Raw genomic sequence first — 16,449 nt, forward strand, 5'->3', positions numbered from 1 at the left:
TAAAAAAAGTTACCAGCTAGGTTTGTTACTAACCTCAATCTACTTTCTGTTTCAAAATTTTATCCCAATTATATAATATGCTTTAAATAAAATTAGCTGACTTAAAAACATACTGTAATGAGGACTTTAGTTACATAATAATAGCAGTGTGGTTCTTCTACATTAGTATTCCATGTTTATGCATGCAATGTTGTACACATCTACTATCCTCAATTTCCATTTATTTGACAGGATGTCAAAGCTGAAAGAGGTCTCATAATATAATATACGTGGAAGGGGCCTTAGAGCATGGAATGTCATAGCTACAAGGGTCCCTGGAACATGGAGCATGAATGTCAGAACTAGAAGAGACCTGAGAACATACAGTATTACAAGTGGAAGAGAATGAGAGATGGAAGGAACTTTAGAACAGAGACCATAGAAAGTCAAAGCTGTTCCAAGGACTTTGGAACAGAAAATGCTAGACCTAGAAAGGCCTTTAGAACAAAGGATGTTAAATTGGGAAGGGTCCTTGGGCCAGAAAATGTAACATCAGAGCTGGAAGAGACCTTAGAATGTAGAGTTTTAGACCTGTAAGAGGCCTCAGAACATAGAACGTGGGGTGTCAGAACACTTAAAACACTCAGTGTGGAATGTCAACTCCAAAAATGATCTCAGTACATGGACTTCTACAGCTTGAAAGAATCTTAGAACTTATAATGTCCAATTTGGAAGAGAATTTAGAACACCGAATGTAGAATGATGGAAATAAAAGGAACCTAAGAACACTTATTTAAGATCATGCAGGTTGAATCTAGTTTCTCTAAATTTAAATCCAGTGCTCTTTCCGTTAACCATGCTTCCTCCCATCTCCCATAAGATGTTGGTTCAAGAAAGAGTGGTCATCTATTCTAACTCTTTCATTTTATAGATGAGAGAAATGTGACCTACACAGGTATACTGAATTTGGCATCAAATGACTTGGGTTCAAATCTTTGCTCTATCACATACTGCCTGTGTGACCCTGGGTAAGTGACTTCACTATTGTGGTCCTCAGTTTCCTCATCTGTAACATGAGGAGAGTTGGACCAGATAGCCTCTGATCCCTTCCAGATCTAAATCCTTGATTCTACAGTATATGAAGTTATAAGTCCAAGATCACACAAACAGCTGAGGCAGGAGCCCAGATCTCTTGATTCCCAAGTCAAGACCTTTTCCACCACCCCAAACTATACCTTTTACAAGTGCCTTCTGTTAAATTTCCAGGTAACATAAACACAGAGTAGAAAGGATGAGAAGTTACCAGATCTGTCAGTTCTTCCTGAATCTCCTCCAGTTTCTCTTTAGCTTGAAGATAGGCATTTTCTTCATGGTACACTTGGGCATTCAGCCGATCAACCCTTTGGAGAAGCTTCTGCTCTGACAGCTCCAACTCTTCAATCCTATACCATTTGAAGTGATGAATATTTGATAAGTTGCTTTTATCAGTGTTTTGTAATGTGGCCTAATAGTTTCACTGCACCGCTACATTCTCTGATGCTGCCATTTTCTTCCCTCAATGCCTATTCACTTCTCTTTCTCTCATACAAGTTTATCTCAAATCACTCTACAAGAATTTTATACATCCCAAACCCACAACTCACAAATTTTCTGTATTTTCCTTTAATTATGTTACTGTATGTAATAAGCACTATAAAAGCACAGTAAAAATAAGTACTTTTGTCTTAACTAGAGGTTGAGTCCCCCTTTCTTAGTCTGGCCCTACAGAGCAACATGGCAGGCTCTCGGAAGCAAGAGAAGTGGTGGTGAATGGAGCCAATCTCTTCCTTCCCTAAACCTACGGAGGGCTTCTCTCTTTGGTGATGCTATCCTAGACACTCGCTGGTGGGCCAGAGAATCAGGCAGCCAGGCTTTCAGTCTGAAGGACATACTTAATACTAAAATGGAAAGACCACCATCTCATTGCTTTTAGACTAAACTACTTAGTTGTCATCGTTGTCATCATCATCATCATTATCTTCTTCTTCATCACCACTCACATTTATATGGTGCTTCGAGGTATGTCATTTCACTCTCACAACAGGGTTGAGAGAGATTAAATGATTTGCCCAGGGGCACTAAGTATGTGAGAGAAGATCAAACCTGAGTCTTCCTGACTCCAAATCCAGAGCTTCCGAAGTCCAAAGGCAGCTGGTGGCACAATGGATAGAGTGCCAGGCCTGGAGTCAGGAAAACCTGAGTTCAAATCTAGATGCCAACACTTATCAGTATGTATGACCCTGGGCAAGTCACTTAAAAGTCTGTCTGCTTCAGTTTCCTCAAGTGTAAAATGGTGATAATAGCACCAACCTCACAGATTTATTGTGAGGATCAAATGAGATAATATTTGAAAAAAAAAAAAAAGGTACTTAACCCAATGCTTGGCGTATAGTGAGCACTATATAAATGCTTATTCCCTTCTCCTTCCCTTCCTTATACCTGCTACACAAAGCTGCCTCCCAGTGATGTAGGGGGACATCATGGTATATTACAAAGAACACATGATGAAAATCAGATGACCTGGGTTAGAGTCTCAGTTTTACCACTATTTCATTGTGTGCCTGTGAATAAGTAATTTCTCCTGTCTGAGCCTCGATTTCCTTATCTGCATAATGATAAAATTAGATTATTTCTAATGTTCCCTTTAGCTCTAAAACTCTATGTTCTAATGTCCCTTCCAACTCTTACATTCTACTTGCTACGTTCTGAGGTCCCTTCCAGCTCTAACATTTTAAGTTCTAAGGGTTTTTTTTTCTCAGTTTTGACATCCAATACTCAATACTGCTCTGAAAGTCTATGAACCTATACATCCCAAACATCTGATGGTCACTGGTCCCATTTTCAATGTCTTCTCTACAATGTATGAATGTATCATCTCTGTTTCTCTATGTACCGTAAAATTGACTGTCAGACACAGGCTCTGTACTGAACACGTATGCCAGTTGATTTGCTGTGAAGTTATACGCATCATGCAACTGAGGCTTTTTGGTTAAATTTCTGAAAACAGATTGAAATGGCATATTTACCTGTTTCTAAGCTGAGACTCTGACCTCACATGCTTCTCAACAGCTGTTCTGAGCCTTTGCTCTGATGTTTCTAGCTGTTTTCTAAGATTTCCAGCATCTTCTTCACTGCTCTTTGCTCCTTCTTCAGAAAGACCACCATATGCATCATCAGCATCTTCTGCATCCTCGAAGACCCAGGAAGTGTCAATTTTAACATTAAGATTCATACTGTCAAATTTGTCTTCAGTTGGCACTTTGACATGATAATGGAACTTTCTTTCCTTCCCTCCGTGAGCTGAAGCATCCATCCCAGAAAGAATTCTTGGGTCCAAATTCAGTACAATATCCAGGGCACTCCCAACATTTTCCCCTTAAAGACTGCTTGGTATCGTCTCCAAACTCTCAGTTAGTTCTTTGTTGACTCTTTGTTGACTGAAATAGCACGTTGAATATTTATAAGTGAACTTACGTTTCATTGAGCAAAAGTCATAAAATATAAATGAAGGCCTCTCACTTTACAGCACAATTGTTTACAGCAAAAGTCACTAAAAGCAACAGTCAGAAGCAATGACACCCTAGACTGCAAGCTGAATGACCTAGCAAATACAGAAGGGGAAAAAACCCAATATTCTCAGTTTATACAGTATTCTTGTTACTTTTTTTAATCTCCCAACAGAGAACAATAGTTATATAGTTATATAGAATTTTGTAGTTTACAATAAAAATGGTCACAAATCACATTCATACAGTGCTTTATACTTTGGAACAGAAAGAATCATACCTCAGATTTATAGATGGCCTTAAGTGTTACAAAGGACTCTCCACACAACAGCCCTTTAAGTTGGTACTGAAAATAATATTAGGCCCATTTTACAGATGAAGAAACTGAGACTGACAGAAAGAAAGTGACTTATCCACCGATTCCAAAGCCAAGTGCACTTTCAAATATACCATGATGCCTCTAAGCTCTACGACTCCCTTCTCTGCTGAAACCAGTAAGTTCTCCACATTCTCCAAGATACGTTTTTAATAGGCTCATCCTCAAATAGAGTGGCAGTCCTTTGTTTCCTTTTTGATTTTGTATCTGCAACTCCTCTCACATTATAAATGTCTAATAAATTCATGTTGAATTAAGTTGTTGAATTGAATCACAGACTTGGAGCTGGAAGGATTCAAAACTTAACCGTGCTGCCACTGGGGAGGGAGGGGCATAGCAAAGAAACTTTGATTCTATTTCAAAGTGGAGGAATTAAAGGAATATCATTCAAACTTTTAAGAATTAGCAGGAGTTAGAAGCATGCTGCCTTTGCCTTTTTCACGCCAAGTATTTCTTCAACTGAGAGTGAGTACCCTGTGAGGGTAGTAGTGTAATTATTATCTCCATTTTACAGATAGAGAAGTTGAGTCGCAAGAAGGTTCAGTGACTTAGGCACTAATTTCCATTACTAAGTGAAGTTGCTTCTCTAAGGGAAAATCCCATGATTTTTCTTCTAATGAAATCAGAAAAAAAGGCCTCCTATCAAGATATCTTCATTTTCTATAGCAAGGCTCACCTTTGGGTGGAACAAATAGCTGCTACTTATTTGGAAAGATTTGAGAGGCATGGGGCTGGATTGCTACCCCCAAAATACCACCATTTGTTATTCCAACTCTTATGACCTCTTTCCTATAAGTCTTGGGTCATAGATTTAGAGCAAGAAGGGACTTTATAGTCCCTTAATACCCTTGTTTTATGGGTGAGAAGAATGGGACTCACAGATGTATGGGTGTTGTGCCCAATATCAGATAGGTAGTAAGTGGCAGAGTGGGATCATAAAGGTTCCTCTGCCCTCAGCCTTTCCAAACACAAACATTTCTGAGACAGAGGGTCACCTCATCAATCTACAATCATAAGATTTAAGACTGAATAGGACCTGACATAAAAGAAGTATGTTGCCCATAATAGATCCTCTTCAGTATATCTTCAAGTACCCATATTAACATGGCAAAGAAGGAGCAGTTCACTGAAAGAATCTCCAGGAAATCAGAATGTCATGGGGCCTACTGTCTGATTTTGGGATTTGTCTCATGCAGCTTGAACTTGGAAAGGGCAAAAAAAAAGGAAAGCTAAGGTGCATTAAAAAGAAGCAAAAATAAGAAAAGTTAGGCTGCCAGAGTGATGGAAAAATAGAAAAAGACATGTAAGATGTGGGCGGCAGCTGGAATTGGGATGCAGAAGAGGGAAGCCATGGAATAGCATAGCCATAACATCCTTGATCCCTAGAATATCATAAAAATCATGATGATCCTAGGACCAAACTTGAGAGGGTTTCATAGATTCTATAATTCCATGTGAGGTCAGCAGACCCATTCTTCCTTGAGGTCTCCCACAGAATTCCATGAAGGAGACACCACTAAACTTTTGCCACTGAGGTTATGAGTACTGAATGCTGAGAAGGTGATCAGGAAGCATCGTGGGCTTACACTCTCATCTCTCTAGAGCAAAGAGGAAGTTTCATCCACTTGTAAGTGGGTAGCAGAAATGACTCTACAAATGCATTCCATCTTTCATTTACATTACTTTTATGCCCTAATTGGTCTTTGTTATTGGAGTAATGACCTTTATGTGGTCTGGTAATAGAGAATACTGTACAGGAGAGGCGTTCAAGCCATGATTTAAATAAGAGATGACACAAAATGGCCACACCAAACCTCAGAAAAAAGGCAAGTGGATCCCAAGCCAATGTTGTCAGTTTTCAGAGTACCAGTTGCTACACTTAGAATCCAGACCAGAGAATGTTAGACCCAGAAGAGAATTTAAAATATGAAATTCCAGAGTTGGAAGGAAACTTTGAGGTGATACAGATGGGGAAATTGACACCAGGAGAAGTGAATTGTCCAAAGTCACAGAAGTAGTAAATAGCAGCGCCAAATTTGGAACCTAGGTCCCTCCAATTCTACATTCAGTGCTCTTTTAGTAGGGACTCAAGAACAGAAAGCTAAGAGCAGGGATAGAATCAAAATGATCACCTAGAGTTCTATCCATATCAGGGTTGGGGCCTTCTTGGTCCTTCCCCGCCCTCATCTCCCTTCTCCTCCACATAAGGTGGGGGAGGCTCAAGAGCAGCCCCCAGGAGGAAGTAAAGGGGTATGTCAGGGCAAGTGTGAGGGCAAAAATAGCACATCATCTACTCCATGATGCTGTCCAGGGCTAGTCTAAGCTCTCAGTTTGCGATTGGGGTACCTATCCCAATGGGTTAGAAGATAGTTCTAAGATTTGGAGCAGTTCTCACATAAAAACCAACATGCAGAATCACATGACTTACTCACTCAGAACCCACTTAGACCAGACTGTTTGCTGTCCCCAAATGTATCCTGAATTCTTCTGCCTTCTCACCTTTGGTCCAATTTTTCTATGCCTGAATTGCTCCACCAGTCACAACCATCCTCCAGCCATCCTACTCATCCTTCAAGGCCCAGCTCAAATGCTGGTTCCCTCATGAAGCTTTTCCCAATTACTCACAACCAGAAAAAGATCATTTCCTTTTCTGGCCTTTAACGAACTTAACATATTTTGTTCAAGTAAGGATTATGTTCACATTTGGGTTGGACTAAATGACTGCTGAGCTAATTTACAGCTCCCAAATTCTGTGATTCTGATTATTGTTTTTATCTGTATATAACTCCCCAATTTCCTAATGAGGTTGCAAGCTACACAAATCCAGAAGCCCTCTCTTTTATTTATCTTTTTCTCTCCTTTGGTACTTGGCATACAATGAATTGCACACAGAAGGTGGTTAAGCAGTGTTTGTCAGATACTTGAATTCAAGACATTATTGATCAAGCCATGCCCTACTTGTCGGTATATAAATAATACAGGGTTACACACATTCCATAATACTAATTACAACACATTTTGTGGTGGTAATGAGCTAGAAACTGAGTAGGTGCCCATCAACTTGGGAATGGCTAAAGAAATTGCACATAAATATCATAGAATATCATTGAATCACAAAAAAATGACAAACATAAATTCAGAGAAACAGGAAGATATTTATATGAGCTGATGTAGGATGAAGTTAGAAGAATAAGAAAAAGAAAACAATATAAACAATGATCATAGCAACAAAAGGGGAAAGAACAATGGATGAGGTGAGAAAATGCTTCTCCAAATCTCGGTTCAAGTCCCATCTCTGATGCTTACTACATGGGTGACCTTGGACAAGTGATGACCTCCCTGGGGATCAGTTTCCTAATCTTTAAAATGATGGAGAAGGACTAAATGATATGTAAGACCTTTTCCAGCTCTAGATGTATGAACTATTATCTCTTCATTATATAGGTGAAGAACTAAATGGTGTGGAATAATTCATATACTGTCAGACTCGGTCAATGTGTTGTCTGGCTTTGCTAAACTATATATACTTTTTCCATTTGCAAATTCTTTCTTTCAAGAGATAACTTGGGGCAAGTAGGTGGCACAGTGGATAGAGCACCAGCCCTGGATTCAGAAGGACCTGAGTTCAAATCTGGCCTCAGACACATAACACTTACTAGCTGTGTGACTATGGGCAAGTCACTTAAACCCATTGCCCCCCCCCCAAAAAAAAAAGAGAGAGATGACTTGCTGAGTGAGGGAAAGGGAAGGAATATATTCAGGAAATGGATGTGATGTTAAAAACAAAAGGCATCAATAAAAATGTAATAACAATAAAAATAATGCAGGGTTAGTCATGTTACCATATCAAAGTGCTGAACACCATTTATTGCTTACTGGGTACAGACCACTAGGCTCACCGCTGAAAGAAGATAGAAGGGGGGAGGGAGGAACAAGGTACAGATTTTAAGTAAGAAAAGATCCTAGGTCAAAAGGACTCACAGGATAATAGGAGGCTGAACTATGAAGAAGACAATTTTAATGAATACACATTTCGGCATTGCTGATATTGTTCAATACTTCTAGTGTCTACTTTTTTGCCAATTTGGAATTTCTTCATATTGCATTGGTTGAATTACATCATCCAAACATGTGGGCTGCTGCATCCCCGAAAAGATCTCTTTGGAATTAGAAATGTGTACACATTGAACAATAATTACACAAAATTAACATATAAATAGGAACATATTCACTGAGGAAAATAGTTTTAACAGATTGTTTAATATAAATAAATGTTTTATTTATCCTTCTCATTGTTCCCTTCTTTACTTTGGCTTTCTTCTCTAACAACTCGTCTTCTTTGTACCAACACTACACTTACTTCTGACCATTTGTCTTTTGGGGCAAGATTGGTTAAGTATCGTTTCCAAAGGCATTGACTAAGAGAACTGGGCTCCTTGACTTTTTTTTTTCAGCAATACAGTTATTCATGTGTTTACAATTTAAAAAAACAGAGGCAAACTTTGGACGTGTCTCATAATGCCCAATCATCAGGCACCTGGAGACACCTGTGGAGATGGGTAGGCCATCCTGTCAAGAAAACTCTGGATGTTCCACACAGTTTCTGATGTGTCATCATAAATCACATTCTCAACCTGGATTCTCAGCTCTTCAAACACTCCTAAAATTTCTATTCCTCAGGCTCAACGACCCCTGTTCAATTCCTCAAACCATTATGCTCCACACTGAGGTTTTGTACAAAACTTGATTTGGGGAGGAAGAAGTTCTATATTCTAATCAATATATTGATCTTTTTAAAACAGAGTTCAAAGAGTAGTAAATTAGGAGACTACTTTAACTGTCATTTTTTTCTGTTTTAGCAAAGCATTTTACAAAGTCTCTCATGCTATTCATTTGGCTAATGTGGAGAGGCATGGGCTAAAAGACAGTGCCACTCAATGGCTTTGGAGCAGATTGAATGGTCACACAGTCACAGAGAAATCATTAATGGTTCAATGAAAACTTAGAAGACAAGTTTAGTGGTAAGCTTCATGGATCTATCCTTGACTTTGCAATACTTAATGTAACTTGGATAAAGGATGGGGGCATGCTAATCAAATTTATAGATTGTCCAAAATTGGAAGGGAGAATTAATGCATTGAATGACAGAATAGGGACCCCAAAAGACAAGTTAAATATTAATTTAATAGGATGAAATTTGGGGTACATGTAAACTCTTAAATGAGTTTGTTTTTTTTAACTGAACTTCACAAGTTCAAGATATGAGAGATGTGGCTAGATAGCAGTACATATGAAAAAAAAATCTGACGGCTCTTAATCAACTGCACACTCAATGTGAGCCAGCAGTATAATATGGCAGCCAGAAGAGGTTAATAGAACATTAGGCTTCATTAAGAAAGGTATAGTATCTAGAAGAGAGGAATTGATCATCCCATTGTATTCTTCCCCAGATGGATGACCTGGAAGTAATACTGATTTCCCTACAAAATGTAAAAAATCCTAGAAAGCATATCTAGCTTGTTAAATTTTTTTTGTGATGCTCCAGGGAAGAACTGGTACAAAAACACGCAAATGAGAATTCAGAGTGGGTGAAGATCTGCATTCCTGGGGAGAATGCCCACATCAAGGATAATATAAATCCTTTGAAATATTTAATATTAATAAATATCACTTATTCATAGTCAAAATTCTTTGGAACTTGGAGAATTTATGTGGTAGATTGGGTCCTGCACCTGTGATTTCACCGATATTCATTCATCCAGGGTGAGGAAACTCCCTTTTCTAATTCAGGTTGGTATTTTCCTACAACTCACAGACTCAGAGAATTGCCTAAAGCAGCTAGAGGTTAAATGACTTGCTTTACCCAGGGTCACAGAGCCAATATATTTTAGAAAGGGGTCTTCCTGGCTCAGAGACCAACTTTTCTATCCATTGTGCTCAACATGCCTTCTTAAATATTCATGTAACTTTAAAATGATTTCTTTAAATGATGGAATCTCAGAGCTGGAAGAGCCCTTAGAGTTCAACTGAAAGCACTATTTTGCAGGGGAGGAAATTCTGGCCCAAAGGAGGGAATTCAACTGTCCCAAATCCACCAGCCATTGAGAGCATAATGATGATTAAATCCCGGATCTCTACTTCTAGCCCATTGATTTCTTCTGTACCACTGTACAATTTCCTCAGCAAATAATTTATTGAAAAATATATACATAATTAATTTACTAATAACTCTAAATATAACAAAATTAATAACTTATATTACTCATTAATTAATAAGACTAATAAAGTCTCAAAAACACAGCAGCACCAATTTTTCAGTTCTCTTTCTCATTGTTTTTTATCCCATGGCAATATTTGAACCATCATTCATTGTGAAATTTAGTTGGGTCTTTTTTACAGCTCACTCTAGGTACCATTAGTATCTGTGTATGCTGAAGGTCAGGCTTTTGTACTCTCTAGCAATTTAGAACAAATTAAACTCTTCAGATTACTAATCACATTGGGAGTGAAGAACAGAAATTTCTCATGTACAAGGAAAATTGACCTGATGGGAGCTCAGCACGCTGGACTTCCATCCCCTGAGCAAGCACACCACTAGATGGAATTAAGCAATTCTGGCTAATTTACCTAAGGTCTCAGATTGCAAGGAAGCTTCTAGTTGCCCTAGAAAACCTAAGTGTATGAAGAAAAGTTCAAGTTAAACTTCTGATATTGTGCATTATATATTTTAGTAAAAATATGTAAACATATAACATGCACAAATATATAAAATGAAGCTTTCAGTACACATATAGCTTCCCTTGCTTAATTGTTCCTCTCTCTAAAACTTAAAGAGTGAAGTTCAAATTGTTTGATAGGGCATTTAAGGCCCTCCCTAACCTGCTTCTGCAACCTGACAACTCCCCAATAGCTTTTATGTATATACTCTCTTCTCCTTTAGACATGGCTGTCATCTACTCCCTGTTCCCACTATTCCATATATACATATAAATATGTATATATACATGTATATGTATTTCATACAAGATCAAGGAGAGCGAACTGACCTGGGGGCTAATGTTTAGGAGTAAATTCCAAAAGCAATGGGGTCACAGCTAAACTCAGCATCTTCCCTCAGCACTGGGCAAGTACAATGTGCAATCTCCCATAGGCACACTTAAATGCTTAATGAGTGAATAATAAACGATGAAAGATAAAAAAAAATAGGTCAGGAGGGTAGAGGCCAGACACCAAGACCTCGAAAGCCAGGAGTTCAGACTTGATCCAATAAAATGTAGAGAATTATCATCCATGCCTCTAAAAATCAAGGCCAGATCTGCATGCCTTACATCCACTTGTTATTAGGAAAAACAAAATAAGGATGATTACAAACCTGCTTCCTGTTTTCTGCCTTTTTCCCCCAGGAAGTCATCATGCACACTGAAAGTGCATATTTGGTGTTGAGATATTAGAGAAAATCAGTTTCTGTGTACAATAATTGTGCTTTTTTTCTCCCCTAAGGTTTACTGACAGAGTTTGAATCAATAAAAAGTCCTTTTGATACCCCAGCTTCTCTGCAGTCAAAGTTTATTTTCACTCACTGCTTTTCCCAGTATTTTCTTCAGGCTTCATGGGCTTGATTTTCCAACAAAGGCATTGGTTTCCCCCAGTGTCCCTACTGAGATCTGTGATTAAAAAGTGCACTTATGTTGAGATTTGTGTGTGTGTTTGTATGTGTATATGTATGACCCCTAGTTTCATTTATAAACATTTACTTAGAAACCACTGAAGTATTTCATTGCCTAGTCCTGTTTCAACCCTCTCCCATCTGGATACTGTTGATGCTTCTGTGAGGCTTAATTATAAGTTTTCAATAATCGTTGGGTTTTTCTTTCCTTGACTCTTTACGGTACAAATATTGACCTCCTGTCATCTTCCATAAAGTTGTTTTTCATATGAGGTCACATTCTTTACCTTTGAAGATTTCTGTATTGCTTTCTCCCTTATGATCACAAACCTTCCAACATCACTAGTTTTGCCTTGAGCTTTTTCTTTTTCCCCTCGAGCATTTAAAGGATTGTGGAGATCATCTCGAGTTCTTCCACCACCAGCATTTTATAGAAGAGGAAGCTGAAGCCCAGAAAGGTGAAGCAAGGTGCCCAATATCACACAAAATAGGGCCAAGGTTCAAAATGTGGTTGATCCCCATCAGAGACTGTTCCCTGAACCTCCTAACATCTGACTTTACTAACTCTTCACTTGGAAAATGTTTCCCATTGTCTCATGTGTTTCCTTTGCTATCACTGCCTTTCCTACCCTCACCAGTAGTGCTAGAAGAAAAATATTCTCTGAGAATGCTTTCCTGCACTTGTCTTTTTCTACCTTCTCATATTCATCCACAACACAATTCTTCTTCTGAAGCTTTCAACTACTTTAAGACATCCAAATGCATTCACAGTATCTCTTGAGGCTACTTTCTAGCCTTCAATGAGCAACATGAGGCTTAATTTTGAGATATTTATAATATGCTCCCTCTTAACCTCTAAATCTGTTCTTTAAAGTTCTGTCCTTGGCCTTCATCTCTTCTCTTTCTACATTTGACACCATGTACATATATCCACACTATCGGACTGTAAGCTCCTTGAAGACAGGAATGGTTTCATTTTTCATGCTTGTATATCCGTTGTCTTGATTAATAGATGTTTTATTGATTTGAGTTTAATTATGATAGAATGAATTGCACTGCAGCCAAAAAGCTATCTTTTTCTCATAAACATTTAGTTAAATATTTAATTCTTTGCCACATCTCCTCACCTGACCATTTTATTCTGTAACTCAACCTCTGATGCAACTCTCCACCCTCCCCCCTTCAAATCTGACTTGAGTCCTGAGGGAGGCATAAATGTAATAGAACATTTTTATAAATTGTCTCCTTTCCACCTCCTCTAGTCCAATGCTCCAGTGATGCCTTCTTGGACATTTTCCCTGGCTCTGAAGAGACTTCCCCTCGAATCACTGACATAGCCCTTGCATAGTCATGACAAACTCTGATTGACAACATTTATGAAGGCCAGGGGGTCCAAGGTCTTTCTCTGTGGCTGGCTGCTCCTGAAAGCAGCAAAGACCAACCTGCTTACCAACCTCTCTGTTTCTACCAGAGTCTTGGCTTGGCTTTCCAGGAACTAAGTCCAGAGGCACCTGCATGACTGAAAATTTGCTAACTGGGGGGTGTGAAATGTGAATTTCATTTTTGATTCCTGGAGTCCTCTTCAAATAATTTCTCTAGACTTCAGTGTTAACATTTAGCTAGCTATTGATAAATATATACAGATTTCAGAGAGTTTGTGTCCAGTAGTAAAACTGCAAAGCACATTGGTCAGAAGCATGCAGATGGAGACCAATGCCGGGACTTCTCTTGGTAGACCATTGCTCATTCCCTTCATCCCTTGTAATTGCACTTAATTTTTCTTTATTCAGTCCATTGTTTTGTTTTTTCATGTTTATGAAGGGTGTATCCTTATCTGAAATGTGATGTAGTCTGGTGTAAAAACGTTGCTTATCAATATAAAATCCCCACTTGCAATTTCCATCTTACAGTTTGAAAAGTGGCATGTACAGTTTCATGAACAAAATTCATCAGTTTAAAGCTGTGTCCAGTCAACATTCATTCACTGCTTGAAGGGGTTGACTTTGAAGGGCTTTGTCTTTGGATGAGGGGGCTGAGCTGCAGTAACTCTTATGCGTTCACTCCACAAGCTCTTTTTCGATCCTGCGGGACAGAGAACAATATTGAATTCATATAACAACCCAGGGCTGACAAATATGGATTGGGTTCATTTGTGATATTAAATGGCAGAAATATCAAAAGCATACTGTATCTACTAGTGGTAATAGCAGAAATGGAGGGGCACCTCCATTGGGTAGGCATAAGCTGTATCATATTAATATTACTCAGAAGTGGCATAAAGGATATCAGAGAATGACATGTATGATTCAAAAGGAAAGCTGAATCTGACACATAGCAAGAATGATTGATAACTGATAGAAAAGCTTCATGTTCCACTGATATACACACAATATCAAGATATCTAGAACTAGGTGCTCTGTGGTACATTTATGAGAGGACATGACCAGGAGTTTCACAGGACAGTCATGGCTGGGCTGAGATCTGTACAACTGAAACTAACAGATCCATAGAAACATTAAATGAAACAAATAATTGAAACTCATTTTCAAGTTGGCATTTTACAGTTCCCAAGAAGTTTTCCCCACAAATAGTGTGTGTTATTGTCCCCATTTGACAGATGAGAAAATTAAGGTATGAAGGAAGTAAAGTGATTTGTTCAAGGAAACACAGCTACAAAAATGAAATTATGACTTTGCAACTAGGAAAAATGATATTTTGCTTCTCTGAGCCATCTTACCATGATGGTAAAGAAAATAATACACTTGTCCAAACATATTAAATTTTGAGATGGAAATGTCATATTAGGCATACCAAGTCAACAAAATTGCCCATTTTTGCTTTAAATGACCTTTTGTTTGTCACATTCCAAATGGAGAAATTCCCCTATCATCTCGGGATATATCTATGCCCAGTTTTTGTGGGCACATAATTCTACCTTACATGATACAGTCACCTTCTTAGTAAAAGTAATGAGAAATAGGAAAATACAAAATGAATTTTAAAAGGTCTTTAAAAAAAGATTTTCCACAAATGGAAGAGGATACCAACCCGATGTCTTGGCTCACTGGAGTCATCAAGGCCACAGAATGAATGCTAGAGAGAAAAACAAAAAAAGGAACAAAAACTATAAAATAATATCAAAAGAAAATGAGAGAAAAAAAGAAAAGAAAAATGTAAGAGATGTAACATGGAATTCAATGACGTCATCATATAAGATTTGTGACATTGGAATTGATTTCCACAAAGAGAAAAAAGCTTGTTCTTCAGATCTCATCTCACAAGTCAATAAACTTTTGTTAGATATCTACCATGTGCTAGGCAGTGAATCTTATAAATGAAACAGAGTGACCACACATAATTACAAAAGTATTGTTATTAATAAGAACATTATCAACAATATTTTAATAAAAACACATTTAGTGTTTTAAGGTTTACAAAGAGTTTCTTCACATCAAGCCTATAAATAAGGCTCTTTGGGGTTTTTTGTTTGTTTGTTTTCCTTTGCTTTGTTGATGCCAGAGTGATTTCACAACTGCAGGAAAAACTTAATAAGGAAAACTCACTCTACAATAGATCAGCATCTTCTCTGAAACTTACAGAAAGTTTCCAGGGACACTGAGATAATGTGCCTTACCCTGGATCATACAGAAGATATGGTCTTATTGACTCAAGGATCATACCCCAGCATATCACTGCAAGAATTGTTAGCACCAATTTATTAATAAATCTGAGACTCAATGAGTTGCCCAGGATGAGCTAGTCATAACCAGCAAGTGTCAGGGCCAGGATTGGACCCAAGTCTCCTAACACAAATCGAGATTTTTCCCCATTATATCATACAAGTTAATTCAATTATGTCAATAAAGAATTCAGATCATCCAAATGCTTTCCATAAGAGTATACAAACCCAATGAAATTTTTACTAGACTGTCCCAGTGTTTATGAATTGAGGAGACGTCATCACAAAGCACGTATCGCAAAACTTAAAATCAGGGTTTCTTTTACTTTAACTGGTCACAAAGTTTTAATCACAATGCTAAAATGGAAGAGGTATTTCCCACTAATATATTAAGAGATTTGAACAATGCAAATATTAGCCTGCCAAAGCCATGTTTCCTGATGTCACCTATTACTCGTTTGTTCATTTTGTCAACTTACACTTACTACGTGCCTACTGTGAGCAGAGCTGTGCTAGGTACTTGGAGAAATAGAAAGTTAAGAGAAGAATGCTTTCCTTCATGAGGCTTATAGTCTAGTGAGAAGATTAAACATGACCATAGATATGACAAATACACTAAAGAGCTATAAAATAGAGTTCTTTGAGGTCCAAGGGGGAAATAAGGCTTCAAAAAGTAGGTGGCATTGAGCTTGTCTTCAAAATACTAGCAAGAATTAAAGAGACAAGAAGAAAGGGCAATATTATACTCATGTGGGAGACTAAGAGCAAAAACCAGGAGGCAGGATATATTTGAAGGGCAAAGAGTAATCTACTTTGGCTGAAACATAGGGGATATGAAATATAAGGCTAAAAAATATAGAGAAGAGCCAGACCATGGAAAAGTTTGAATATCATGCCAATGATCTCGGATTTGATCCACAAGGCAATAGGAAGCCACTGAGGATTTTTGAGGGGAGAAGTGGCATGACCACTTCTGTAAACTCAACAAACATTTTTGCCCTAAGATTAGTTTAGCATTGTTATGAAGAGTAGAATGGAACAGGAAGACATTAGAGGCAGGAAGACCTATCTATTGAAATAATTCTGGACAAATGTTGATGCAACCTTAAGCTGCAAGTCAGTGTGGTATTGTCGAAAGACCAATGGCTTTTAAGTCAAAGTCTCTTGGGCTCAAACCCTTTCTTTGATGCTCACTACCTGTGTC

At 38.1% G+C, this 16,449-nt stretch overlaps 2 protein-coding genes across 2 annotated transcripts in view; both read right to left on the reverse strand.

Annotated features, from left to right (window-relative positions):
* Nucleotides 1-3,625, reverse strand: part of CUNH4orf50 (chromosome unknown C4orf50 homolog) — a 75,935-nt gene extending 72,310 nt beyond the window's left edge. The window contains exons 1-2 of the mRNA XM_078148863.1: nt 3,045-3,625; nt 1,283-1,421 (exon numbers count right to left, since the gene is read on the reverse strand). Coding sequence (XP_078004989.1) covers nt 1,283-1,421; nt 3,045-3,331 — 426 coding nt within the window. The 5' untranslated portion in view covers nt 3,332-3,625. The remainder of the gene's footprint in view (nt 1-1,282; nt 1,422-3,044) is intronic.
* A 4,113-nt stretch (nt 3,626-7,738) lies between these two features.
* The window catches only part of JAKMIP1 (janus kinase and microtubule interacting protein 1), a 281,093-nt gene continuing 272,382 nt past the window's right edge, over nt 7,739-16,449 (reverse strand). Inside the window, exons 22-23 of the mRNA XM_078149018.1 lie at nt 14,615-14,659; nt 7,739-13,648 (exon numbers count right to left, since the gene is read on the reverse strand). Coding sequence (XP_078005144.1) covers nt 13,616-13,648; nt 14,615-14,659 — 78 coding nt within the window. The 3' untranslated portion in view covers nt 7,739-13,615. The remainder of the gene's footprint in view (nt 13,649-14,614; nt 14,660-16,449) is intronic.

Source organism: Phascolarctos cinereus, unplaced genomic scaffold, assembly GCF_003287225.1.
Source record: "Phascolarctos cinereus isolate Bilbo 61053 unplaced genomic scaffold, phaCin_HiC Scaffold_9;HRSCAF=440, whole genome shotgun sequence".
NCBI classification, from domain to species: domain Eukaryota; kingdom Metazoa; phylum Chordata; class Mammalia; order Diprotodontia; family Phascolarctidae; genus Phascolarctos; species Phascolarctos cinereus.